The sequence below is a fragment of the Bubalus bubalis genome, chromosome 8 (genome assembly GCF_019923935.1).
Source record: "Bubalus bubalis isolate 160015118507 breed Murrah chromosome 8, NDDB_SH_1, whole genome shotgun sequence".
NCBI lineage: Eukaryota > Metazoa > Chordata > Mammalia > Artiodactyla > Bovidae > Bubalus > Bubalus bubalis.
This window is the reverse complement of record NC_059164.1, coordinates 98,270,260-98,295,667: the sequence shown is the minus strand read 5'-3', so window position 1 is coordinate 98,295,667 and position 25,408 is coordinate 98,270,260. Positions and strand designations below refer to the sequence as shown.

The following is a 25,408-nucleotide window of genomic DNA, read 5'->3' as shown; positions in this document are numbered from 1 at the left end:
GAGGAGGAGGGGCACCTTCCTTCCTCCTGTGTTGAGGGGCTCAGTGCAGAGGCTCCTGGGAGCATGGGCCTCCACTGCTGGTGGGGGCCCTGGGCCCTGAGTGGAGGGCTGCTTCTCCATGACCCCCATCGCCTGCCCACTCCACACCTCCCTCTTCATGCCCTGTGAATGATCTATCTGAGTCTCCTTGGCCCTGCTCACCTCTGGCCTGCCCTAACCAGTCACTGTGGCTGATGCCTCAGAATATTCTTATTTATTAGAATTCACTGGACTTTGTTCTTTGTAGGAATTAAAGCTGGATGGTTGACGACGAACGGACCTACGGTTCCTGGTGTGTGATGAGAGAGTGGGATTTGCTGTCCTGAAGTCACTAAGCTTGGACCCTGGTTCCTCTTCATGGGAGACTAAAGAGATGGAAGCCTTAAAGTCTGAGAATAAAAAGAGGGTGCTGCCCACATGGATGACAGCCCAGGTGGCTGAAAAGAGAGCCCCGCAGGTGAAGACCCCCAAGAGGACACCAGCCGCGGTGCCAGCGGCTGCAGCCAGGTGGGGCAGCTTCTGTCCTGGGGGATTAGGACGGGGGAGGGATTGAAGGCCTCACAGTTGCTGGGGCCCAGTCGTCCAGTGTTGGCAGAACAGTGAGGGAAGTGTTTCAGTCCACAGGCGTCTCATCCGCTCTCAGGGGGTGTGCAGGCTGCAGGCGGCTGTGCCCTGCCAGGCTGGCACTGGCTTCTGCCTCTGTCAGTGAGTCTCCACCCTCTGGCCCTCATGCATCAGCTCCCAGATGGTGGCTCCAGCTCTTGAGTTAAACACACACCAGCTAAGCTCTCAGACAGCAATTGTCCAAATTGTCAGTATCTTCATTTGCCGCAGAAATTGTGACCATCCAATGAGGGGGTAGGTGGACCAAGTGATCCCATCTTCCTGCGTATATATCTTTAGGGACAGGCAGACAAGCTGCAGCTTGCCGGACTGGCTGGAAATCAGAGACTGGGAGGCGTGGGGGGGAGGTTGGTTGAATGGTGATATTGGTAGGGGTCTCCAGGCTGCCAGGGAGGGGGTACCCCTGTCCTCTCCTGGCCGTAGTCTCAGGCGCTTACTGTCCCTCTCTGACTCTTTCCTTTCTAAGTTTTCTTCATTGACCAGTCTTGCTTTCTGAGCTTTGCTGTGCTGTGCTTAGTCGCTCAGTCGTGTCCAGCTCATTGCGAACCTGTGGACTGTAGCCAGGCTTCTCTGTCCATGGGGATTCTCCAGGCAAGAATACTGGAGTGGGTTACCATACCTTCCTCCAGGGGATCTTCCTGACCCAGGGATTGAACCCAGGTCTCCTGCATTGTGAGAGGTTTCTTTACCGCTGAGCCACCAGGGAAAGCCCTCCTTTATTGTATTCATGCCTGGGGGTGAGGGGTGGCATTCAGACATGTCTTGGCCTGTTTGACCTTCTTGCATCGCGAGCACGTTCACATGCTCGTGTGTGTCTCAGGAGCCAGCCATCTCATCCTATTTCTTAGCGGAGTTGATGGACGGTGGGAAACCCCACAGTTGCCCCAAGAACCCCTGTGCCAGTCACTGTTTCCAAGGATGCAGAAGCCACAGCAGTGCCCTGGGGAAGCTACTGCTCTCAGCCCTGGCAGACAGGCCCCAAGATGCAACTCTGGGTCTCATTCTTTCCTGCTGGTGATTCGTGCCTGTCTCTAACTTCATGCTCTTCTCTCAGATTTCCTGCCATGAGGACTGTGTACTGCATGAATGAAGCCGAAGTCGTCGACGTTGCTCTGGGGATCCTCATTGAGGTACAGTCAACTGTCTTTTATTTTTGTAAATTTTATTTATGTATATATTTTGGCCGTGCTGGGTCTTCACTGCTACTCGGGGATCGGGGGCTGCTCTCTGGTTGCGGTGAGAGAGTTTCTCGTTGCGGTGGTTTCTCTTGTTGTGGAGCACGGGCCTCACATGGGCTCCCATGGGCTTCTGTAGTAGGCAGAGCACGGGCTCAGGAGTTGTGGTTCCTGGGCCCAGAGATTGTAACGTGTGGGCCCTGGATTGTACAGGCTTCTGTAGTCGTGGCACATGGGCTGAGTTGCCCCAAGGCTTGTGGGGTCTTCCCGGACCAGGGATTAAACCCGTATCTCCTGCATTGACAGGTGGACTTCTCACCACTGACCCACCAGGGAAGCCCAGCTGTGTCCTTTCTGATGACTGGAGACTCCTGGCGGGAGTTTGTGCTAATAAAAGAGGCACTCTGCCTGTTGGCAGCCGGGAGCCCGCTCATCTGCAGCCCGCTCCAGGGGAGGGGTGCACCTGCCAGGCCCTTGGGGCTGGAGACCTGGGAGGCTGTGGCTGTGTGAGGGAGGGCGGCCCTCCCTGTCCGGGCGGCTCTCTGCTGGTGGCGGGTTGGGGGGGCGGGCAGGAGTCATGAGCTGCTCGTGTTCTCTGAGGGTCTCCTTCGGGCGAGGTGACTTCTGAGCGCCGTCCTTAGCACCTCGCCCCTGAAGCCCTGGCTTCCAGAAGCGGCTAACGGTTGTCCCACCTTCGAGTGGTGTAGCCCCTGAGAGTTGCTCAGGGCCTTTTATGTATTCCTGTCTCATTTAATGCTTGCAATAACCTGCCGGTCGATACTACCGCTAGTGATATTACTGCTAGTCCCAGCGAGTGAGGCCCACACTCAGGGTTCGCGTCCTGCGCTCCTTCCGTTCTGTCAGCCTGCCCTTCCGTGTCCGTTGGGTCCACTTGTCATCCCTGCGCCGCTGTTCCTGGGGCCCCTGCCCGCCGCTCGCCCTGCTGGTCCTGATTTCTGCACCGCCCAAGACGGAGGGCGAGGAGGGGCAGAGTCTGGTGAAGGGAGGGGGGCCATCTGTGATTCGGGAGCTGGGCCCGGCCCCCCAGTGCTGGCTTAACAGATGCTACTGGGTACGTTCTGTGTCCTTGCATGTTAGGGAAGTAAAACCCATCTGTTTTGCCTGCTGTTTCTTCTGCTCAGGAGGACCGAAAACAGGAAAAGCCGTTGGAGCCGCCACCTCTGGCAGGCGCTGATAAGCCAGAGCGCTCCCCGGCCAGCCCAGCGCCACCGTCCCCAAGTCCCCACTGGAGCCGAAGCGAGGACAGTGAGGAAGAGGATCGTGGGGCAGACGGCCCTGCCCCGGGGCCCACGGGTTCTGACGCGGCCTGCAGCAGAAGCCTCGAGGAAGACCAGGACGAGCTAAAATACGTCAGGGAGATCTTTTTCAGCTAAGGGACACACCTCCAGGACTTGCTGTTCAGAGCGGCTGAAGGGAGCTGGGCTTCCCTCTCAGCCTGAGTGCTGCCCTCAGACTGTGGCAGCTTCTGCCCCCAGCGTCAAGCCTCCCTGGGCTGGGTGGGTTCACCGGGGGACGTGAGGAATCAAAATGAGCTCCCCGCCAAATTCCTGCTCTCTGCTCTCCCTTCTCAGGGGCCTGGGAGCTCGACATTGTCCTATTCAGGTACCTGGTTCCAGGGAAATGAGATCATGGGGGTCAAACTGACTGGAACTGGAGAGTCAACTTAATAATTTTCCAGGAAAAACAAGTATGGCTCCTAAGTACACTGCAATTCCTAGGTTTGGCCACCTTAAGGAAGAAGCCTGTTTTTAAAATCACTTCCATCACGTGTCCGTCCAACCCTGAACTAGACACCTTCCCCCAGGGCTGGGCTCCCCCCTGCGAGCCTGCCTGTGGTTCCATGTACAGATTGGGAGGCCTCCCGACCAACCGACAGCCCTCCTCCCCTGGCCTGCCACCTTCTGCCACCTTTCTAGGCCTTGGCCTTGGTCCCCGGGCAGTTAGAAAGTAAGAATGGGATAGGAGCCCCAAAGAGACACAAAGGACAAGACCTCACACTGGAGTCCGTGTTTCTGCCTCTATTCAGTGTGGCTTTGCACGGGCATGGGATGAGGCGATCACGTGCTGTACAGATTGTCAGTGTAACGGATGCTGAAGAATACACAAAGTGCCCCCGTGCGTGAGTGGTGCTCGTATCCTTTCCGGCGCAGGGTGAGAGGGGAGGGGATGCGGCGTTTACATGGACGTGGGCCGGCTCAGGCCGTTCATCGTCCTCTCCTGACCAAGGACCTGGCGTCCTGGGCTCCTGAACGCCCGTGTCGCATGCTGGGAGCGGGCTGCTCGTGCGCAGTGGTTAGACCCTTGTTCTGTCTGTCTGCAGGTCCAGGAGCCTTTTCAGTGGAACATTCAGAACCGCCAGGCTCTTCTCTGTGCCTTTCTGTCCTGTGAATCCCTCAGATCACTCCTTGGCCTCTGGGAGCATTGTCTTGAATGGAGATGGGGCGCTTGCTAGGCTGGGTTCCCGGGGACACCGAGGTGTTCCTTCATAAACCGTCACCGGGTTCCCGTCTGGCATTTGGCAGCTTGTCCTGGAAATCTGGCCCCAGTGACAGGAAGCCTTATCTCCCCATTGTTCTGAGGATCAAGTCAGAATGGCTTGCTCAGGTCAGTTAACTAAAGCAGGAATTCTTGCAACAATGAGCTACTTGGTTCTCGGGTGTTCTTAGAAGTCCCAAAGGACAGACCACCCTATCCTAAAAAGGCTTGTCCTCCTTGACGTTGGGCACCCACCCCCTCCGCGGTGGGTCCTGTCTGCTCCAGCTGGAGCTCGGTGCTGGCCGTGAGACAGAGCGGCCGAGAAGACACACCGGCCTGTGCGTCTCGGGCAGCCTTCTCTGAGCACAGTTCAAAGCGAACCCTTGCGATCACATAAGCCTTTAGACGGAGCTAGTAGCTCCCCAGCTCCTGTCCTTTGCCCTCTGAGGGAACACAGCTGTGGCCACAAGCAAGAGGATGAGCAAGGTCTGGGCGGCACCCAGAGCTAGAGACCCAGGTCCCAGGAGGGAGAGCTGGAGCCACTTCCAGGTGTAGGTGAGGAAGAGGCCCAGACCGCTGGCCAGCAGCATGGAGGACGTGGCCAGGAAGCCCACGGCCAGCTGCCACTCCCCCTCGTTGTTATTGCACCAGGCCAGGAGGAGAGGCAGGGGGACGAAGAGGGTGAGGACCAGGGCCCCGTAGACGCCGAGCCTGGCCAGGGCCAGGCCCACCCGAGGCACGCCCAGGGCCTCCAGCTCCGGGAACTGGTAGCACTGCAGGGCGCCGGTGCCCTCGTGCCAGAGACAGAAGTTGTAGAAGCCAACCCTGAGGTTGGGCAGGTCCACAAGATTGCCGGCCTTCCAGAGGAGAGCAAAGAAGAGCAGGCAGATGGCCGTGATCGTGAGGGTCATTGTGACGAGGAACAGCAGCTGGCTCCACCGCTTTGACTTCAGGACAATCATCTTCATGCCCTTCGCAGGGTGCCTCCTGGGTCCCTGTAGGGGAGGTCACACAGTGAATGTCCAGCTCACCCTGCCTCCCTCCCAGTTTCTTCTCAAACTCCTGTTCTGGAAGTCTACAGAAACTTGTGGCCTACTTCCTTCAAGACAAAACCAAACCCAGCCCCAGCCACGGCTGCCCATCGTGGTAGGCAGTGTAGGGAGTGGTGGCCAGCGGTGGCCCCTGGGGACTGCCCTGGTGATCAGCTTCTGGAAGCCCCCTTGGGAGGCACAGCCCCTCCCCTTTCCCCGTGCTGGCTGGAGGTCTGCCTGACTACCCCACACTCGTCCTGCACGTGGACAGATGGAGGAAAGCCACGAGAGGGGACAGGGTGTGGACAGGCTGTAGGGAGGGTAGTGTCTGCCACGCAGGCTGCTGCCGCAGGTTACTGTGGATGGCGCAGCTCGTCAGCTGCAGAGATTTATTTTCTTGGTTTTGGAGGCCGGCAAGCCCCAAATCAAGGTGCCAGTGATTCAGGGTGTAGTAGGGGCCTGATTCCTGGTTCCCAGACGGTCTACCTTTTGTTGTGTCCTTGTGTGGTGGAAGGGACAAGGGAGCTCTCAGGGGCCTCTTTTTTTAAGGGCACTGATCCTATTCAAGAGGGGATAGTGTGAATCCCTGCTCTAGCCCTCATCACATCCCAAAGGCCCCACTTCCAAATGCTGGGGGTTAGGCTTCAGTGAACAAATGTGGAGGGATACAGACGTTCAGTCTGCAGTAGGCGGCTGATGAGAATAAGGATTTATCAGCAACTCCTTTGGCAGAGACAAAGATGTATCAAATACTAAAATGATGTGTTTAGTCCATGTTTTTAGACTGGTAGGGTGAGAAGTTTTAACCAGTCCAGCCCATGGCATGGGAAAAATTGCCAACAGGAACATAGTTTGCACAGGTTTGCATATTAACAGATATTTGTAAAAGCCTGTATCTAAATTTTTGATGGATGTAGGAATTTCGGGGTGTCGGATGGACTTCCAGGGCTGGAATCCAGATTTATACCACGTGCAGTGGGAAATAAGATTCCACTTGCCTCAGTGGTCCAAGAACCAGTAGGCTGGGAGTTGGGTTGCCTGTGTATAAATGCTCCGTCTTGCTTCTCTTATTTCAAGCCTGTTCCACTTGGGCTTGAAAAAAAGGTTATTATCAAGGTTAATGCAAAAAGATGCCTGGGGCTTCTCAAAGGAGATTGTACAGCCGCCTCACAGGGCAGCTCCCTAGGCACCCAGAGCCTTTGTTTTCGACTTCCTCTCCTCTCTCGACTGACCTTTTGGAGGTTTTCAATAGAGAACGAAACAAAATAAAGCTGGAGCTAAGAGCCTGTGAGCAGACCTGTGGGTGGAAGTCCTGGTTTCCTTCTCAGCCCTGCAGGCAGAGAGAGTTCAGTCCCAGCTCCACTGTCTGGGGCGACTGAGAACTTGAACTTGGGTTCTCCAGGCAGGCCCTGCTCCCTTGGGTCTTCCGTCCCTCGCTTGGCCCCTGCCCGCCGTCCCCCTTCCCGACTGCCACCCCCCTCAGCTGCCGCCCCTCCTCATTCCAGTCCAGTCCAGTCGCTCAGTCGTGTCTGACTCTGCGGCCCCGTGGACTGCAGCACGCCAGGCCTCCCTGGCCATCACCAGCTCCCTGTTCTCTGCCTCTCTGGGTCCTGCTGGTTTTTCACCACCTTTCTCAGACTATTTCAGCCCACGCTCTGATGTAGCTGAAGGCCAGGATGTGTGTCCTCCCCCCCCGTAATCTTTCTGGGGAACCGTCTGTCTATTTCATCCCCAGAATGGTGCCTGATACGCAGTAGGAACTTTTTTTTTGAATGAGTGAAAATGTCACATAGCATCCTTTAGGTGCCGCGTGTACTGATCTGACGTATATCTGACCAGACAGCAGAGCTTCGAGGGGTGAGGGGCTGTGCTGTGTGTCTGCTCCGCAATCAGTGCTGGGGTGTCCCCCCACCCCGTGCTTCTCCGGCTGTGGACAGAGAGCTTGGGGGCTCGGCCTAGCTTCTTTTTTCTAAACATGTCCCAGTGAAAGGATATGGTTATTTGGTGGGAAAACCCTCGGGCACCCTTCTCTGCCTTCCTGAGAGCCTAGCCCGATTTTTTGCTGGTGTTGGCCTTTAACAATCCTTGTAATCTTGTTCTCAGCACAGTGAGCTCTTTAATTCCCTTTAATGTTAAGCCTGTGCTTCCCTCAGCGGGCAGAAGGGAGACTGCTGAGTCACTGTTGCTATTTTTAAGTGAAGTCTTTCCTGTTTTTAATAAAGTAATGCATGTTGGTTGTAGAAAATCCAAAAAATGTGAAAGTATGGAGACAAGACTAAAAATTGTTGATAACGTCAAGGTTGTAGAAATAACCACCCAGCGACACATTTCCTTCTGTCATGTTGTTTTACACAGTTGGGATTGCGTAAATATGTGTGTTTGTGTCCTTTGTAAACATCACTGTAGCATGAATATTTCCCTTTGTCACTGGCAGTGTTTCCTAAACAATATTTTTAATGGCTGGGTTAGCTGTACTACCGTGCATGGTTTATATATCCTGTTTTATGACACTGTTTTGGTGTACAGTTTATATATTCTGTTTTACAACACTGTTTGGCAGCTCTGGAAATAATGCCATGGTGACTGTGAATCAGTGTGTTCCTCCACCAGAAGTTTGAGAGTGCTTGTCTCATCATCTCTATTGAATTTTCTCATCTTTGGTGATGAAAAATGACACAGCATTGCTATTGTTGAGTAAGGTTTAATGTTTTTTGAGTGTTTGTTGACTCTCTGGTTTTTGTTTTTTTCTGGGGGGGTGGAATGCCGTCAGTTCCTTTTTTTCCCCATCGTTTTTAGTTTTGGTTTTTGTTTGTCAGTGTACACGAGCTCTTTATAAATAAAGGCTGCTGCCGTTTTGCCGTCGTAACGGTCATCATAAAGCATAAGCCTGTGGTGGCAGTGGGGCCCCTGAACCAAGACACAGATCTGGACTCAGTAAAAGTATGTGGCTTCACGTTTGTCACCAGAAGGAAAATACTCTCAGACTATTCATCTGAGGCACCTCGTTTTTTTTTTTTGTTTTGTTTTAGTTTAAGCATCAATAGGATGATGGTTGGAAGCGGCACAGACATAGGGTCCCGGTCTTCTAAATTACATTCTTGCCATTTTCGTGTTAAGAGTGAAACCTTCCTGAAGTCGTGTCTGAAGGATTAGAGCCCCGGCAGGTTGCCACCCTGCCAGTCCCTCTGGCAGCCCACGCCCTGAGTGCAGGACGCCCGACAGAGAGCGGTGCCCGGGGAGCTTTGCCCAGCATGGGTCCATCCCTGGCCTCTCCCCTGACTGTAAGGAACACTGGAGAAGGGCTGACCGAGTAGGAAGGCCGGCTCTTGCCACCAACACTGGTTTGTTCACTTCAGATGGCTGGAGGCCCAGTGCATGCTCTCTCTAGTTGCAGAGTCAGAATGAACTTTCCAAACTGCCCATCGACCTTCTGTTACAGAGCAGGTCTGCAGCTACAATCTCCTGCTCCCAGACACTTTCTTATATACTGGGATATCTGCCAGCTTAATCATTATGTGCCTTGTATACAAATACTGATCATGCACTTATTTATAACTTCTGATTTGTCACCAGGTCTTCCCTGGTGGCTCAGTGGTAAAGAGCCCTCTTGCCAATGCAGGAGACGGGGATTTGATCCTTGGGTTGGGAAGATCCCCTGGAGGAGGAAACGGCAACCCACTTCGGTATTCTTGCCTGGAAAATTCCATGGACCGAGTAGCCTGGTGGGCTACAGTCCGTGGGATGGCAGTGACTAAAACAAAAACACTAAAAACAATTTGTCACTGCTCTAATCATGGCTTCACATGTTCCATTTCCATCTGTCCCAACATGAGAGATGCCCACACAACTCCCTGTCTACACTGACTTAGCAAAAATACCCTCACACCCCTGTAGTCACTCATGTCATTCTGTTTTTTTCAATTCATTCTTCCTGCCTGAAGGTCTAATGATATTCAGTAGCAAGACTTCATATGTACAGTTGGGCCTCGTTTAGTTTCTCACCATTTGCCAGAGTTCACCACCTGTATGTCTGTCCCAAGTGACGCGTCCTGAGGGCCCCTGTACTGTCCCTCACATCAGGCCACCAGGGGAAATTCTCCTTCATCCATGAAGTGTTTAATAAGCTCTTCTAGGTGCCCATGGGAGAGGCCGGCAAGTGTCTACAAGGGTGCCCTTCAGTCCCAGAGGATGGGGACGAGACTGGAACGCCTGAATTCCTGGGCCGGGGAGGAACACAGTGTGCTGTGCCCGGCCGGTGTCCTGGAGCCTGTTACCCGGAGAGACTCTGGAGGCCGCAGGTGTCCACTTTCCCGGTCGACGTCTGCAGTAATGTGGCCTTCCTCCTGCTTCCTCGGGAACAGGGCTCCCAGGGCTGTTAGTGCCCCTGTCGCCCCTGGACGCCTTCTCCCCTTTTTCCTGCTCTCCAGCCCCTCCCTCAGCTCCTGCCACGTTGGCTTCCTTGAGCATCCCCCGAAACCTTCAGACAGGCTCGGGCCTCTGTGCTGGCATGCCCCCGCCTGGAGTGTTCTTCTGTTAGCACGTGTCTGCTGCCTCCCTTGAGGTCGCTGCTCAGAGATCCTTTTCTCAGTGACACCGTCCCTGGCTGCCATCTTGAACCTGTGACGGCTCCTCCACGGCACGCTGCCCTCTCTCGGTAGCATTTCCTACCATCTTAACATCCTAAATACTTTGTCTTCTGCCTACAGCCCTCAATAGAATGTAAACCTCATGAGGGTAAGGAATTTTATGTTATGAGAATTAGACAAAAGTCTATGGCCGTCTGTCTCTATCAAAATCTGTCTTTAACTGTTACACCCCCAGAACTCCCTGGCACGTCTGTGAATATCCACCAAACAGCCTCTGAATGCAGCGTGCACGTCCAGCCATGGCCCACAGAGCTTCATAAATGCCTCCCTCTGATTTTTTTGACCTACTTCTCTGTCCTGGCTCTCTTCCTTCAGGTCCTTCTCTGTTTATTTTTTTTCTTCTTCCTATTTCCTAAATGTCAGTTTCCTCAAGCTCATCCCCTCTTTCTCAGACGTGTGTAAGCCTTAGTTTCAGGGGCTGGACAGTGAGGCCACCTGCAAGGAGGGACTGCCGTGTGACTGACGGCTGAGGCTGCGGACCAGCCGCTGCCACGGCCCTGAGAACTGCCTGGTAAGACCTGGGTATTATCATTTGCTGCCATCGGACGCTATAGAGCTTGCAAGTTTTGTAGAACAGAAGCTCAAAAGAAAAACAAGTGGGTCTTCAGGTTGTTATGGGCTACAAATTCATCTCCTGGGCTTTTTCTTCTCATTAATGACTTAAGAAAGCTGTAGGGGACCATAGAGGGCAGAACTTGCTTCAAGAAGTCTTTGTGATCACTGGAAGGTGTGTCTGAGAAGGAATCTAGCTCAACTGAGGACTTAAATGATTAAATACTAAACTTCACAGTCTTTTTGCATGTTTACTCTGTGCCAGTCCAGTGTTAAGTTCACTGTGGGAACACATTTACTGTTATCATGTCCATGTTCCAGAGGGGAAAACGGAGGCTTCGTGAGGCTCAGTAGCTTCCCCAGGCGAGGCTGGTGCAGCCTGTCGGGCAGGACTGTGAAATCACTGTAAGAGCCTGAGCTCTGCCTCCCCAGGCCGGGCCCCCGCACATGTCCTCCCGTCTCACGCTCACATCCATAATGGGCAGATACCCCAGCATTTTCGTCTGGCACAGTGGGGAAGCTGTGGAGCAGTGTGGCTGAGCACCGACGTTGAAGCTGTGTCCAGGGTTCAGATCCCCGCTCTGCCATTGACTAGCTACATGAACGTCTCTCTGCCTAGGTTTTTCATCTGGAAAACGGGTATAATAATAGAACGTGTTTTGTAGATGTTGTGGAAATTAAATGAAGTGATTTACGTGCAGCCTGAGGAACATTACCTAGTAAGTATTACTTAAATTATTATCATGGTGGAGAGGAAGTTGAGGCTCAGAGAAGTGAGTTCTGGGGGAGACGCTGGGGCTGGTGTTCACGAACAGAGTGACCCTGGAGGGCCTGGCCTCACTGGTGTCTGGCGCCGATGGCTCCGGGATGGGGTTAGGGACATGGCGATCAAGCACGTGGACCTTAGTGCCAGACCAGCCGGGTTCAGGCCCTGTCCCGTCACTCACAGCACATGACCTTGAGCATTTCACAGGCTTGGCCGCGCCAATATCCCTGCCCTCAGAGCACCCGCTGGCCTGTTCCTGGGGGTTGTTGTGAGACTGAAGGGAGCTAATTTGATCCGTACAAGTGGACTGGACTGGTGCCTGCCATGGTGCTGCCCATGAGGCGGTGGTTCAGGGGAGGAAGCGGAGACGAGAGAAGAGCCAGGAGAGGCGGAGGGTGGGGCTGCAGTGGGAACGGAGAGGCAGCGAAGCCCAGGGGAGAAAATGCGAGCAGAAGAAAGTCAGAGAAACAGAGCCTGGCGGAGGAGAGGGCCGGCTTGCCAGAGGAGGCCCCGGCCCTAACGGGAGCGTGTCTGGCTGTGCACGACCAGGGACCAGTGTGTTCATGGTTTGGGTGTGGCTTTTGACAGAAGCAAACAAAAAGGGAAGAAGGAAGGGAAACGTGTCATATTTCCTCCAGCAGAAATGTGAGCCCAGGTTCTTGTTTCTGAAAACAAGGCCACAGAAGTGTTGCCCGAGTGTGTTAGGACGACAGCAGCACCCGGGTTTCAGAAGCTGCGTGGACAGCCAGGCCAACGGTGGCTTTTTATGGAACACCATGACGTCTGGATTTATTTAATTTTTCCATGTAAATAAAGCAGCTCGGCCAGCAGAAACATGACTACACCATGAGACTGCAGAGTGGAGCGCCCGCTGCCCCTCCGCCTCCAGCGAGCCACCGGGATAGACTGTTTCAGCGGCTCCATTAATATTAACTCGCTGTTGGTCCAGTCGTTTTGTTGCTCATTAGCCCTGCTGGCAAGCAGACTATCCAGCTGGGAACAAAGGTCAAAAAAAAAATTTTAGTTTGGGGGGAAAATCCTTAAAAATGAGGAAGTGCCTGCACTTTGGGACCCATTCTTATTTGGTTTTTATTGGGAGGACTTCACAGTGCAGTTTACAGGAGGCTAAGATTCACAGGACCCAGGAACTTCCCTGGCGGTCCAGTGGTTAAGACTTTGCCTTCCAATGCAGGGGGTGCAAGTTCGATCCCTGGTTGGGGGCGCTAAGATCCCACAGGGACCAAAGCATAAAACAGACGCAATATTGTAACAAATTCAATAAAGACTAAACATGGTCACATCAGGAAAAAAAATCTTAAAAAAAGATTCATAGGACCTAAAGGAGAGTTTGAAGACAGATAACAGTACTAGAAACCAGTGACTGCCTTTGGCTGTCCCTCTTCTTTAAAACCTTTGGGCCATAGCCTGTGGCCCGTGGGACTCCTTAGTTTCCTGACCAGGGATCACATGCACGCCACCTGCATTGGAAGTCGGAGTCTCAACCACTGGGCCCGGGGAGGCCCCTTCAGTAGCCCCTCTGGATTGTGCTGCTCCTGCCCTCTCTGCCTCCTGCACTTGCCCGGAGTCACTGTCCCCCTCGCACTGACCAGGCCTGGGTTTCATCCTGTGACCCCCGGGGTCACACAAGCAGGATGGTCCCCTGAGTCACAGGCCCTGGGCAGTCAGCAACACGCAGGGAGGCTGGGGCACCAAACACCAAGCACTTGTTTTCACAAAGCTAATTCTAAGTTTTGAAGCGATTTGGGAAAGCAGATAAACAGGATGGCGTGAAACAGAGAGCCTGGCAGCAGGAAATGATGAGCCTCCAGGGGAGGGCCTGTGTGCCAGGCATGCGTTTGATCCGTGACGTGAGGGCTTTGAAAGAGCCAGGCAAAGAGTCTTCCAGAAGGAGGGGGCAGTGGTTAGAGATACCGCGCTGGGAGAGGAGCAGACTGGGGGCGGGGTGGCAGCCCGCCGACCAAGGGGACAGGAGTGGGCGAGCGCACCCGGGTTCCTGGGGCCTCGGAGGCCAGGGTGAGAGGTGTGGATTACATCCTCACCTCAAGCCCCTGCTCCCCGAACCTGAGGCACGTGTCCCAGGAGGCAGGGCTGGGGGTGTGGAGAGCTCCTGAGTTGGGGTGGGGCAGTGCCGGGCCTCCTCTCTGGCAGGCCTGCCCAGGAGCCCTGCTTTAAAGCTAGTGATCGCAGTTTGCCCCCGCAGTCAGAAGGTAGGAGGAGGAGGAGGTGAAGACTGATAGACCGTCACTAAGCCTTAGTCCTTCAGTTTTGCCAAAGGTATTTTGCAAGTTGGCCAGAGGGAACCAAGTCTTCTAGGACTTGCCCTCCATGCCCACACAGGACGGTGCGCCTCTCATCTGGAGCCTGTTACGCACATAAAATGGCTTCATAACTCAAGCAAGATAACTCAGCCAGTCACAGACAAACTGAGCTGCACATGCGCTGAGGCCTCCTCCTCCGTCCCTCCGAAGGCGGATCTTCCCCTGGTCACTCCTGGAGGGGCGCTAACTGAGGCCTGGTGCTTGCCAGTGGGTGGGATGCTTGGGAAGGGGCTGAGGTTGCGGCTCCTGTGTGTTCTCTGCTCTGCCAAGGTCTCTGCTGTCAGACCTCCACCTCCCTCCTGCTGCCGAGTGGGCAGTAGGTCTGTGTCCTCACAGAAGATCTGGGGATCTCCTCCCAAAGCCCACAGGTTTTGGCTGATAAAGTTCATTTGTGTATTGAGGCTCATAAAATGAGGGGGCTCCAGTGGCCCGGCCCAGGTCACAAATCTAAACCCAAGTCAGCCTGCGCGAGAAACACCTGTCAAGGAAACCTAACATACACCACTCAGAGCGCTCCAGCAGCCTTAGCCAGTTCACCTTCCCTAGGAAGCAGGGCCTGCTGGCTATGAGGTCAGGGTGTCCTTACAAGTCATATGACCTCTTCCAGTGCTCTGTGGGACTCGCTCTTGTCCCAGTTCCCTAGGAAGGGTGCTCCCCTGCTCATGAGGTACTATGCTCCCTTGATCTGTGGCTTGTTTTCCCGTGAGTGAAGGAATGAGTCAAGTAGCCACTAAATTGTTTCAGGTTTGTCCTTTTGACAGGGCTGAGAAAACTAAGGTGTGAGTCCAGGGGTGCAGAATAAAGTGTCTCAGTTTTTATAGAACCTACTATAGAACCTGCTTTTGAGGATTAAACCTCCAAAGATACTTGTTATATATTACGTTACTTGAAGATGCAATTCACTGGAAGAGACCAAAAGCAGACTGATCACTGAGGTCACTGCAGTGCCCAGCTCCCAGGTAGAAGTAACTGAGGGGGAAGTGAGATCAACAGAAGAGGATGGACAGGGACTGGACGGACAGCTCAGAGAGCAGACTATCAGAAAAGCCACGCCTAAGAACACATAAGAGTGGCATTATAATTCAGTGGAGGGAAGGGCTTTCCTTTAACTCATGCTGAAGCAATTAGCTAAAACCATTTTAGGGACTCATCTCTCTCCACATACCAAAATAAATTTCACATGGACCCAGCAGTGAGATGTAAGGAACAAGCAGACAAAAAAGATCTAGAAAAAAGTAGATATTTGATTTATGAATGAAAAAAGAATGCTCTGAGCTTAAGAGCAAATTGAAACTACAAAGGAAAAATGGTACGGATTTAACCAGGAAAATATAAATTTCTATACAACAGAAACACAAAATTAAAAGTCAGTGAGCATGGAAAAATATTTGCAACCAATATGGAATGGTTAATATACCTACTATAAAAAAATCTTTATGCCAAAAAGTTAAAAAACATTTAATCCCCATGAAAATGGATGAGGCACATGAAGAGGTATTTCACCTGAGAAGGAATGCAAAGTAGTTAACTGTAAAAACCTCTTTTTTCCTTATTTGTATCCTCCACCAAACGTGCAAGGATTTTTCCCCCACCAGGAATTCTCTGCGACACCTGGATGTCCTGTAGTTCCATTCTGACTCTCTATACCTGGAGGTGGCACCTCCCACAGGCTGAGGGCGCAGAGCCCCCAGTCACAAGCCTGTGTCGTCACCTGTGCTTCTGACCAACCAGCGGCAGCTTGGAGGTGCCCATATCCCCCTCCTTGGGTCTGATTAATTTACCAGAGCGGCTCACAGAACTCAGGCCAGCAGTCTACTTTATTAGAGTACTGGTTCAACTTAAAAGGACACAGCCCGGGAGCAGCCACCCAGAAGACGCACGGGGCAGAGGATGGGGGGTGGGGTCGCGGAGCTGCCATGGCCTGTCTAGGCCTTTCACCCTCCCGGTGCCTCCATGCGTCCACCAGCCCAGAAGCCCTTGAACCCTGTCCTTTAGGGATGTTTTGTGGAGGTTTCATTACTCAGGTGTGATCAATGGAATCATTGACCCATTGGTGACATACTCTTATCTCCAACCACTCTCACCTCCCTGGAGGTTGGGGCTGAAGGTTCTAACCCTTTAAATATGTGGTTGTTTTCCCTGGCAACCAGCCCCTCTCCTTAGGGACTTTCCAAAAGTTGAGTCATTAACATAAACACAGAGGTGCTTGAAAAGGGTTTGTAGTGAATTAAAAAAGAAAAACAAAACCACCTTTACCTCTATTACCACTTAAGAAATGCCAAGGATTTTAGGAGCTCTGTGCCAGAAATGGGGACGGAGACGGAACATCTATTTCTTATTGTAAATCACTCTGTCACATTAACAAACATGAAAAAAATCTACACCTCAAGTAATATAATCAAAGATATGCCAAATAGTCTTTGAGTTTCCCTATCAAAACTGCAGATAAAAACACTTGATACCAAGAGTGCAATAAAACTGACATCTTCATAGAATAACGGTGGATGTGAAAATTCTTAAACTTTCTGGGAGGCAGTAGAGCAAAAAGCACTAAAACCACTAAAAATCATCATACCCCTTTGGGCAATTAATTCCCCTTATGAGTCAGGCAGCAATCAGAAATGCCATCAGTGATTTATATACAGGAATGTTTATCATAGTATTACTTTAGCCAAAAATGAGAAGCAACATTAGAATCAAATTATGACATATCAAGATAATAAAACTCTATGTAGCCTTTAGAAAAACCAGGTCTAAAATCACACTGTACAGTGTGACTGCAAGAAAGATACTAAGGAAATGTTCTAAAATGTTGATGTTAGTTCTGGTATCTTTGGGCATTGTGGGCAAGATAATTCTTTTCTTTTCACATTAAAAATATTTCCAGAGTCATGCGTTCTATTTATGTAAAAGTGAAATTTAGAAAACAGTGTTAGCAATTAGATAAAGCAGGTGGGTTGGCCGGAAAGAGTGTTGAGAAAGGGGAATATGCAAAATCAAAAGGAGACTGTCATAGGCACGGATTCAGGAGTTTGGGAGAGATGAGGTTTAGGAAGAAGATACTGAAAAATGCACTTCAGTTGTCACGAGGGAGGAAGGAAAGACAATCCCAAATACATATGTGTTTACCTTTTCCCAAGGAGCGTTTGATTTTACAGGTGAAGAAGCTAACTGGAAATTTTAGGGGAAACATCTGCACCAACAGAACTAAAATCCCACCGTAAATTTCCATCAAGTTGTGAAAAGCAATGTCGTCTAATAACACCAGGTCTAAAAATCTCTTAGACCCTCCTGTCTTCTTTCTGAGTCGAGAGCACAGGTTTTTCTAACAGTCTTAGTCCACAGTGTGTATTTTCAGGACTCATGGTATTCCTGTTTAGCTACTGCAAGTCTGTGATCTGCCTTTGTTTGGCCGCCTATTTCCACTTCATGCGCCATAGACGATTTGTATAGACTCAGTGCAAAATCCCACTGCCCATCGCTGTCCTCTGCATTTCTAACCAGTCATACAGGCATTACCTGCACCGTTTTAGAGGCCACAGGCCCACAGGCTGATGCTGAAGGGAGTAGGGGGAAGGAGGTGGGGAGAGCTGAGCTCATGGAGGTGGGTCATCTGTGGGGGTGGGGCGGTGGTCCCCAGACCCTGACTACCGGTTGTTCTCTCGGGTCCGTGGCTGGAATGCAGGGTCTGAGAGGAAAGCCCACTTGTCTTCAGAGCAGCAGGCATCTGGGCGAGCTGTTGGGCACACAAGGCAGGTACTTACCGAAAAGAAGATGCAGAATGCACAAAGCGCTCTTCAAGAGGAGGAGCAGGAAATCAGGTTCGGTGGATTCTTCTCTCTCGCTGGCTTCCTAGTGTCCAGCCTCCAGAATCCAGGCCGGTGGAGAGGGGCCGGCAGATCAATGCAGCCCCAGGCTTATGACTGGCTGGGAGGCACGTCGTGCCTAAGTAAACAGCTCTCTGAACTTTGGCACATTTCTGCTGACTGATGACACTGTCCCCTGATTTCACTTTCATTTCTTGCCGGTGGCTTGTGACTTTTCAGAAAGAAAGAATGTAAACAACATTGCTCTTCTCCAAACCGGGCACTTTACCCACACCTGAGCCAAACAGCAAACCTAAATAGCCAGGTAAGTGTCTGGATGATAACACACAGTGATTCCAGAAAGGAGATTGGCCAAGACGCTTTCAAAACTCCTCATGTTTTAAACCAAGATAAACACAACCTAGAATCTTACTCAGAAGGGACCCTCAAGATGGACTAGTCCAAGATCCCAGACCCCGCTCACCTCGGGGAAGCACCTATGCCTCTGTCCTTGCCTTTTCAGAAATCAGCTTTGTAGGATGACTAGGGGTCCCTGGACACAAAACCGTGTCTTCTTAGCGTCCTCACCAGGGTGTTTAGGCCCATGCTAGAGCAGCTGGAACATCTCCTTTCAAAATAAGAGCAGAATGGAGCTCTTATTTTTGTAATTATAGGGGCTCCTAGCCAGAGTTTAAAAATTGCTTTCTGTGCTCACATGACCAGCTGGAAATTCCGATTTGGGGTTAAGCTCGGTTAAGTCAGTAGACAGCTACCTAGTAATATTGCTGAATCCTTCAGGGTTCCTCTTCCCCTCCCTGTCCTTCCTGCAAAGGACTTCTTAGAACTGCTGCATTTCTTTTCCCCCTTTTTATTTTCTTTAAAGTCAAACCCTAGAAAGAGGTGATGTGATCTAATGAAAAGAAGAACAGAAACACTGGGATCAGGGAGCTGTGCTGCAGGTTAGCAAATTATTTAACATCTCTGAGCATCAGTTTCTCATCTATAGAATGGAAACAATACCTACTTTGCATGGCTGTTGTGGAAATTGGAGATTATGCATCAAGGTTCTTAGTACAGTACTGGGCACACAGTAATGATAACTGTTACTATTAAAAGCAGGATTTCTGAATGTCTCCATAGCCTTCATAGTAATGCCTTCAAGGCAGAGACAAAATGAATTCTTTTGTACTAGTATAAACTAGTCATGAAAACTGAACACTGGTGAATGAAGTGACAGAGAATAGGAGAGATAGAAGTATACATTTAAAATTTTTATTTGAAGTTAGAATGCACACAGTTTTTAGAGTCAAGAGTTTGTTAAGCTTGTTATGGAAAACAGCAGTCCCACATTATCCCCTTCTTCTCCAGGGTAAGCACCTCAGCTATTTTACCTGATTCTCTAGGTATTTACGTTTACATTTACATTCAGTTCTGTATGTAACATGCTTGTAATGGTACGACTTGGTTCTTCAGTTTCAAGCATAATTTTTATACATGCTTTCTTCCTCCTCACTCCTGTTCCACAAGTACAAGTCCTCATTCCCTCTTTCAAGTTGGTCATTATTTGTCTAAACTGATACTTAGTGTCTACAATATTATAACTATGTAAATACCATATATCAATAATCTCAGATATGCAGATGACACCACCCTTATGGCAGAAAGTGAAGAACAACTAAACAGCCTCTTGATGAAAGTGAAAGAGGAGAGTGAAAAAGTTGGCTTAAAATTCAACATTCAGAAAACTAAGATCATGGCATCTGGTCCCATCACTTCATGGCAAATAGATGGGGAAACAGTGGAAACAGTGACAGATTTTATTTTGGGGGGCTCCAAAATCACTGCAGACAGTGACTGCAGCCATGAAATTAAAAGACGCTTGCTCCTTGGAAGAAAAGTTATGACCAACCTAGACAGCATATTAAAAAGCAGAGGCATTACTTTGCCAATAAAGGTCCATCTAGTCAAAGCTATGGTTTTCCAGTGGTCATGTATGGATGTGAGAGTTGGACTATAAAGAAAGCTGAGCACCAAAGAATTGATGCTTTTGAACTGTGGTGTTGGAGAAGACTCTTGAGAGTCCCTTGACTGCAAGATCAAACAAGTCCATCCTAAAGGAAATCAGTCCCGAGTATTCATTGGAAGGACTGATGTTGAAGCTGAAACACCAATACTTTGGCCACCTGATGCGAAGAACTCACTCCTTGGAAAAGACCCCAATGCTGGGAAAGATTGAAGGCGGGAGCGGAAGGGGACGACAGAGGATGAGATGGTTGGATGGCATCATCGACTCAATGGACATGAGTTTGGATAAACTGTGGGAGTTGGTGATTGACAGGGAGGCCTGGTGTGCTGCAGTTCATGGGGTCGCAAAGAGTCGGATGTGCCTGAACAACTGAACTGAACTGAAATACCATGTATAGTAGCTGAGCCAGGTGGAAAATGATGATTTCCTTTGTTTTCCTGCATGAATGTTTATCTTATTCTTCAGGCACTGCTCGCCTTAAGTCTCTGTCTGTTCCCTTGGTTTTCTGTGTGTTCTATTCTAACCCAGCCCTGACGTCTGCACGGTATTTTTCTCTTTTCAAGGAATTTATATGCATGGTGTCTGATCTTCTCCCAGGATAATCTCCCCCAGTGCCTTCCAGCCTGCTCCAGTCTGGACTGATACCCAGCTGTCATCCTGCCATTTCATTTCACCACCACCATCCTGGGGTTCTTACTGCCTCTGTCCAATGTTGGATCACGTATTTCCTGCATCAAAGGCTTTTTTCAATCTATTCTTTATCTGCTCTTAAATTTGATCAAATATAGAAGAATATAGAATTTTAGGTTAAAAATAATTTGCCTTTAAAGTCTCGTTCCATTCCATCTAGCTTTCACTAAAGTTGAGAAGGTTAAAGCCATCCTGTTTTCTGGCTTCCAAAACGGCCTCCTGTCCTAGTCTCATCCTTGCAGCTTTGTCTTGTAAGATGACATTGTTATTTTAGTAGGTTTTTGAGAAGGAGCAAAATTAAATATGTGTCCAGTTTGCTAGTTTTTACTGAAAGTCTAATTTTTTTTCTTTTAAACCCTAGGAGAGTGCTCTCTGGCTCTCTCTCTGGTTTGCTCTGGCGACACAACGGCCTTCTGAGCTTGTTGCTTTATCAAACTCCTGTGTGTGCTGTGCTTAGTCACTCAGTCATGTCCGACTCTCTGTGACCCCATGGACTGTTACCCACCAGGCTCCTCTGTCCATGGGATTCTCCAGGCAGGAATACTGGAGTGGGTAGCCATGCCCTCCTCCAGGGGATCTTGCCTACCCAGGGATTCTTTACCGTCTGAGCCACCAGGGAAGCCCCAAGAATACTGGAGTAGGTAGCCTATCCCTTCTCCTGGGATCTTCTGAATTCAAGAATCAAACCCAGGTCTTCAGCACTGCAGGTGGATTGAGCCACCAGGGAAGTCCAATCAAGCTCCTAGGCTCCCCTTAACTGCTAACCACCCACATCTCCATTGTTTTTGACAGCATCCTTAGGAACTTCTCCACATTCCATCTCAAACAAACCAGTATAAGAAGGGGGAACTCCAGAGCTCTCTGCCTTGGTCACACTGCACAGAGTGGCATTTCCCTCACTCTCCACTGGGGTGAAGGGCCAAGTGGGTTGTGGTTTAAGTGCCATGAACTCTCACTGCCCTTACTGAGATTCAGTAGACTTTTTAAAATAAATGTTGCTTCACTTGTTATTTGTTGTTGGGACAGTTTCTTTTTAGAAAAATATTTATTTATTTGGCTTTGCTCGGTCTTAGTAGCGGCACACAAGATCTTTAGTTGTGGCGTGTGGGATCTAATTCCTTGACCTGGGATTGAATCCTGGCCCCCTGCATTGGGACTATGGAGCCTTAGCCATTGGACCACTAGGGAAGTCCCTTACGATGATTTCTAAAGACTTTTTTTTTTTTAAACCAGTTTTGGTATTCTCACTGGGGAGTGGATGGAGGGTTTTCTCAGGTTGTAGTTCTAGAACTGGATTTGTGCCCCTTTATTATTTTTTACAGGGAAATTTTTTAACTGCATAAAATCTAAAGACATTTAGATAGCAAAGAATATCATGAACAAATCTGAAATTATAAATTGCAGAAAATTACAAAATAAGAAATAATGGTTGTAAATTAATAAAAGTACTGATAAGTTTAACTGGGGATGTCTTTGTGGTTGTTTAGGTTTTTGTTTTCTTGAAGCTGAAAAACCAGTAACAATTTATTGAGGTAAATATTAAGCTACTTGTATAGACTTCTAATAGATACATATATTGTAATAGTCTTTTGTCCCCCCTCTGTTTCAAATATCTCCATCTAGTTTTGTAAAACATTGATGATGGTTTAATTAAGAGTAAAAATACAATACTTATATCTTCTAATTCTAGGGGGCTTCAGTTCAGTTCAGTTTAGTCGCTTAGTCCTGTCCGACTGTTTGCGAACCCATGAATCGCAGCATGCCAGGCCTCCCTGTCCATCACCAGCTCCTGGAGTTCACTCAGACTCACGTCCATCGAGTTGGTGATGCCATCCAACCATCTCATCCTCTGTCGTCCCCTTCTCCTGCCCTCAATCTTTCCCAGCATCAGGGTCTTTTCAAATGAGTCAGCTCTTCGCATCAGGTGGCCAAAGTATTGGAGTTTCAGCTTCAACATCAGTCCTTCCAATGAACACCTAGGACTTATCTCCTTTAGGATGGACTGGTCAGATCTCCTTGCTGTCCAAGGGACTCTCAAGAGTCTTCTCCAACACCACAGTTCAAAAGCATCAATTCTACAGTGCTCAGCTTTCTTTATAGTCCAACTCTCACATCTATACATGACCACTGGAAAAACCATAGCCTTGACTAGACGGACCTTTGTTGGCAAAGTAATGCCTCTGCTTTTTAATATGCTGTCTAGGTTGGTCATAACTGTTGGCTTCTTACTAAAAAATATATCACAGAAGCACCTACTGAAGGAAAACCCAAGGGACTTTGCTTCAAGTAGGCAGAGAACACTATCAGAGTGCTGCTCCAGGAGCAGCTGGACGGCTAGTTCTGTGGCCGTCTGAAGGCCCTCTGTGGCTCCAAAGGCACAGATGCCAGACCTCTGGCTGTTAGGATGCCATGGACCACACTGTCTGCTTCTTCCCCTGTGGAGTGAGTACATCTAAAACAAACAAGTGCCTGGCATGCACACTAGACCATCGGTGAGGCAGGGCAAGGGAGGCCTAGTTGAATAAATCGTTACACGCTTTGTTCTGTTCACTGTTGCACACATAGAAAGTGATATTTGTCCTGTGGGTCAGGGAAAATGTAAAAGGCTGACAGTAGTCAGAACCCACAGCTCTGGCTACTCTGGGCCCCACCTGATGTTGCACAAAACCAGAGAACAGAGTGGTGTCGCGCTGTAACCTGTTCTCTGAACACAGGCATGTCAGGGCATGGTGGTGAGACGTGCCGGAGTAGAGGACGCACGACCCACATTCCTAGGTGAGGCTTCTTCTCCAGATTTGGAATTTCCTTCTTTCTCAGCCTTGAAGTCTGATCCTGCCTACAGAGGTTTCAGGGATCTCTCTTCTCTGTAGGCCCTTTTGAGCCTGTGTCGGTCAGTGCAGAAGAGCCGGGTCAGAGAAATGAAGGGCCTCCCCCAGGGTGTTTCCTCACTAATCTGGAGTTCAGTTAGAACTCAGGAGAAATCAAGAGGAACTGTTGATGTCTTCACCTTTTGTGTCATTTCAGTGGACCCTTGTCGTAGTTCAGTCCAGGTGTTCCCAGATGGTATGACTCTGCCCCGGGTGCCTGCCCTCAGGTGGCCCATCGGCACAGAGTCGTCTTCAGAACTGTTGTTACTCTGCTGAGGGAGAGCGTCATTCTATCAGTGAACTGTGCCATCTTTTATTTCTTTAAACAGAACCTTACTCTCTTGGTATCTCTCTAGCAGACTCAGACCCAGAGTCTCTCTTGTCCATCACGGAGGACTCTTCCATGAACAGTTCTCTCCTCACAGACTTTTCCCAAAGCAGAAAGGATAGAACAATCTGCAGAGACTGGTCTGGGAGTCCTGGAGGGGCCTCTAGGATTTGGGTCAGTGGTCCACCTAGGAATGTGGAGAACAGAGGCTCTTACCAGGCTCGGAGGTGAGGGGTGAAGATGGCCAAATGCTTGATGAAGTGATAGTTGTTTCTTTGTTTATAGTTTATTTATTTGAAAGACAAACTGCCAACTAGGAGTTCATAACATGTTTCTGAAAGTAGAGAATTCGGCTATGGTAGTATAGAAGGAGATGTTCCTATGAAAAAACAATGACAAGTAAACCCCTTTTATGTGCAGAAAGGGTACTCACCTTTCTGGGATAAAGGTGAAATACAACTTTTTTGGTGATAATGAGCAGATCATTCTTATCTTAAAAGCCTAATTATAAAAGAACAATTTAATGGTATCAGGATGAAAGCCCTAGAGTTAGTGTATGTCTTTGTTTGCTATTATAAAGCCCTTCTGCCAAGGTCAGTAGCATCAGTGCCAAGTCAGAAACCCAGGCTCTACCAGGCATCACTGTTGCCTTGTGTGGGGAACCAAAGATGGTACAGAATCTGGGTCACGTCTACAGAGAGGATGGGGTCACAGCTCATACTTAGCCCACCTATCACAGTGGCCTTCATTTGAAAAGTTTTTTCTTTTTTGCCGGACATGGGAAATTCAGGTTTGCCAATACCACACTTGTCTTTTTTTATGGAGCACTTCATCCTTGCTCAAGGGCCATGCTCATCTTCTCTGTATCATTCCAATTTTAGTATATGTGCTGCTAAAGCGAGCACCACACTGTCTTGATTAATGCTCTTTTATAGATGATAAGTCTTTTAAGTCTTGGAGTCAAATAGCATCAGTCCTGTCACTTCTTCTGCCCTTTCGATGTTGTGTTGGACATTCTGAATCTTTAATCTTTCTATATAAACTTTAGAATTAAGTTGGTTGATAATTTGCTAGAATTTTGATTGGAATTTTGCTGAATCTGTAGTTCAAGTTGAAAAGAACTGACATCTTAATGGTAGTGAGTCTTCCTATCCATGTATACATGGAATATTTCTCCATTTATTTACTCTTTGATTTCTTTCATCAGAATTTTGCAGTATTCCTTATGTAAATCTTGAACAGTTTTGATTTATACCCAAGTATTCGACTTTTTGGTGCTGATGTAAATGGTATTGTGTTTTTAATTTCAAACTCTAGTATTCATTGTTGGTGTATAAGATGGTGACTTCTGTATATTAACTTTGTATCTTGTAATCTTGCTATAATTGCTTATTACTTCCAGCAGGTTGTTTTTTGTTGATTCTTTGGAATTTTCTACATAGACAACCATATATTCTATCAACAAATACAGTTTTATTTCTTCCTTAAATTTTCTTATCTTATTGAATTACCTAGTGCTTCCAGTATGATGTTGAAAGGGAGAGCAGACACCTTTGCCTTATATCTTAACAGGGAAGTATCTAGTTTCATCATTAAATACAATGTGAGCTGTAGATTTTTTGGTAGATATTTTTTCATCAAATTGAGTAGATTTCTCTCCACTCTTAATTTGCTGAGTGTTTCTATTCATGAATGGGTGTGGGATTTTGTTCAGTTCTTTTTCTGTATATATTGATGTTATACAATTTTTCTTCCTTATTCTGTTGTTGTGAGGGATTATATCAGTAACTGAATACTGAATCAGGCTTGCATACCTAGATTTTATAAAGCCTACTTGACTGTGGTATAGAGTTCTTTTTATACATCATTGGCTTCTATTTTCTAATGCTTTGTTGAGGATTTTTGCTTCTATGTTCACAGAAGATATTGGTCTGTAATTTTCTTTTCTTGTAATATGTTTGTCTGGTTTTAGCATTAGGGTAATGCTGGCCCCATAGATTATGTTATGAAGTAGGCTTTTTGC

At 49.0% G+C, this 25,408-nt stretch overlaps 2 protein-coding genes and 1 non-coding gene across 4 annotated transcripts; 1 reads left to right on the top strand and 2 right to left on the bottom strand.

Annotated features, from left to right (window-relative positions):
- The first annotated feature begins 412 nt into the window (after positions 1-412).
- Positions 413-3,977, top strand: CYREN (cell cycle regulator of NHEJ). The gene is made up of 3 exons (XM_025291577.2): positions 413-546; positions 1,718-1,793; positions 2,981-3,977. Exons 1-3 carry the CDS (start codon positions 413-415, stop codon positions 3,230-3,232), a joined length of 462 nt encoding a protein of 153 aa, XP_025147362.1. The 3' UTR covers positions 3,233-3,977.
- Positions 3,863-18,104, bottom strand: TMEM140 (transmembrane protein 140). Of its 2 annotated transcripts, XM_044946889.1 has the most exons (3): positions 17,959-18,104; positions 17,433-17,706; positions 3,863-5,329 (listed from the first exon to the last, which is right to left on the bottom strand). In XM_044946889.1, the coding sequence occupies exon 3, from the start codon at positions 5,300-5,302 to the stop codon at positions 4,736-4,738; it is 567 nt and encodes a 188-aa protein (XP_044802824.1). In that variant the 5' UTR covers positions 5,303-5,329; positions 17,433-17,706; positions 17,959-18,104; the 3' UTR covers positions 3,863-4,735. The 2 variants fall into 2 exon arrangements, with proteins under 2 accessions (XP_044802824.1, XP_006079925.1); XM_006079863.2 differs by having other exon boundaries at positions 17,433-18,103.
- A 6,079-nt stretch (positions 18,105-24,183) lies between these two features.
- On the bottom strand, positions 24,184-24,290 carry LOC112586731. Its single transcript, XR_003111217.1, has one exon. It is a non-coding gene; the product is annotated as a U6 spliceosomal RNA (small nuclear RNA).
- Positions 24,291-25,408: the final 1,118 nt, after the last annotated feature.

What these genes read in the sequence shown, in the direction of transcription:
- CYREN (XM_025291577.2), top strand. Translation starts at nt 413, where the DNA reads ATGGAAGCCTTAAAGTCTGAGAATAAAAAGAGGGTGCTGCCCACATGG. An exon ending in GTGCCAGCGGCTGCAGCCAG is followed by an intron (nt 547 to 1,717) that starts GTGGGGCAGCTT and finishes CTCTTCTCTCAG; the next exon opens with ATTTCCTGCCATGAGGACTG. An exon ending in CTCTGGGGATCCTCATTGAG is followed by an intron (nt 1,794 to 2,980) that starts GTACAGTCAACT and finishes TCTTCTGCTCAG; the next exon opens with GAGGACCGAAAACAGGAAAA.
- TMEM140 (XM_044946889.1), bottom strand. Translation starts at nt 5,302, where the DNA reads ATGAAGATGATTGTCCTGAAGTCAAAGCGGTGGAGCCAGCTGCTGTTC.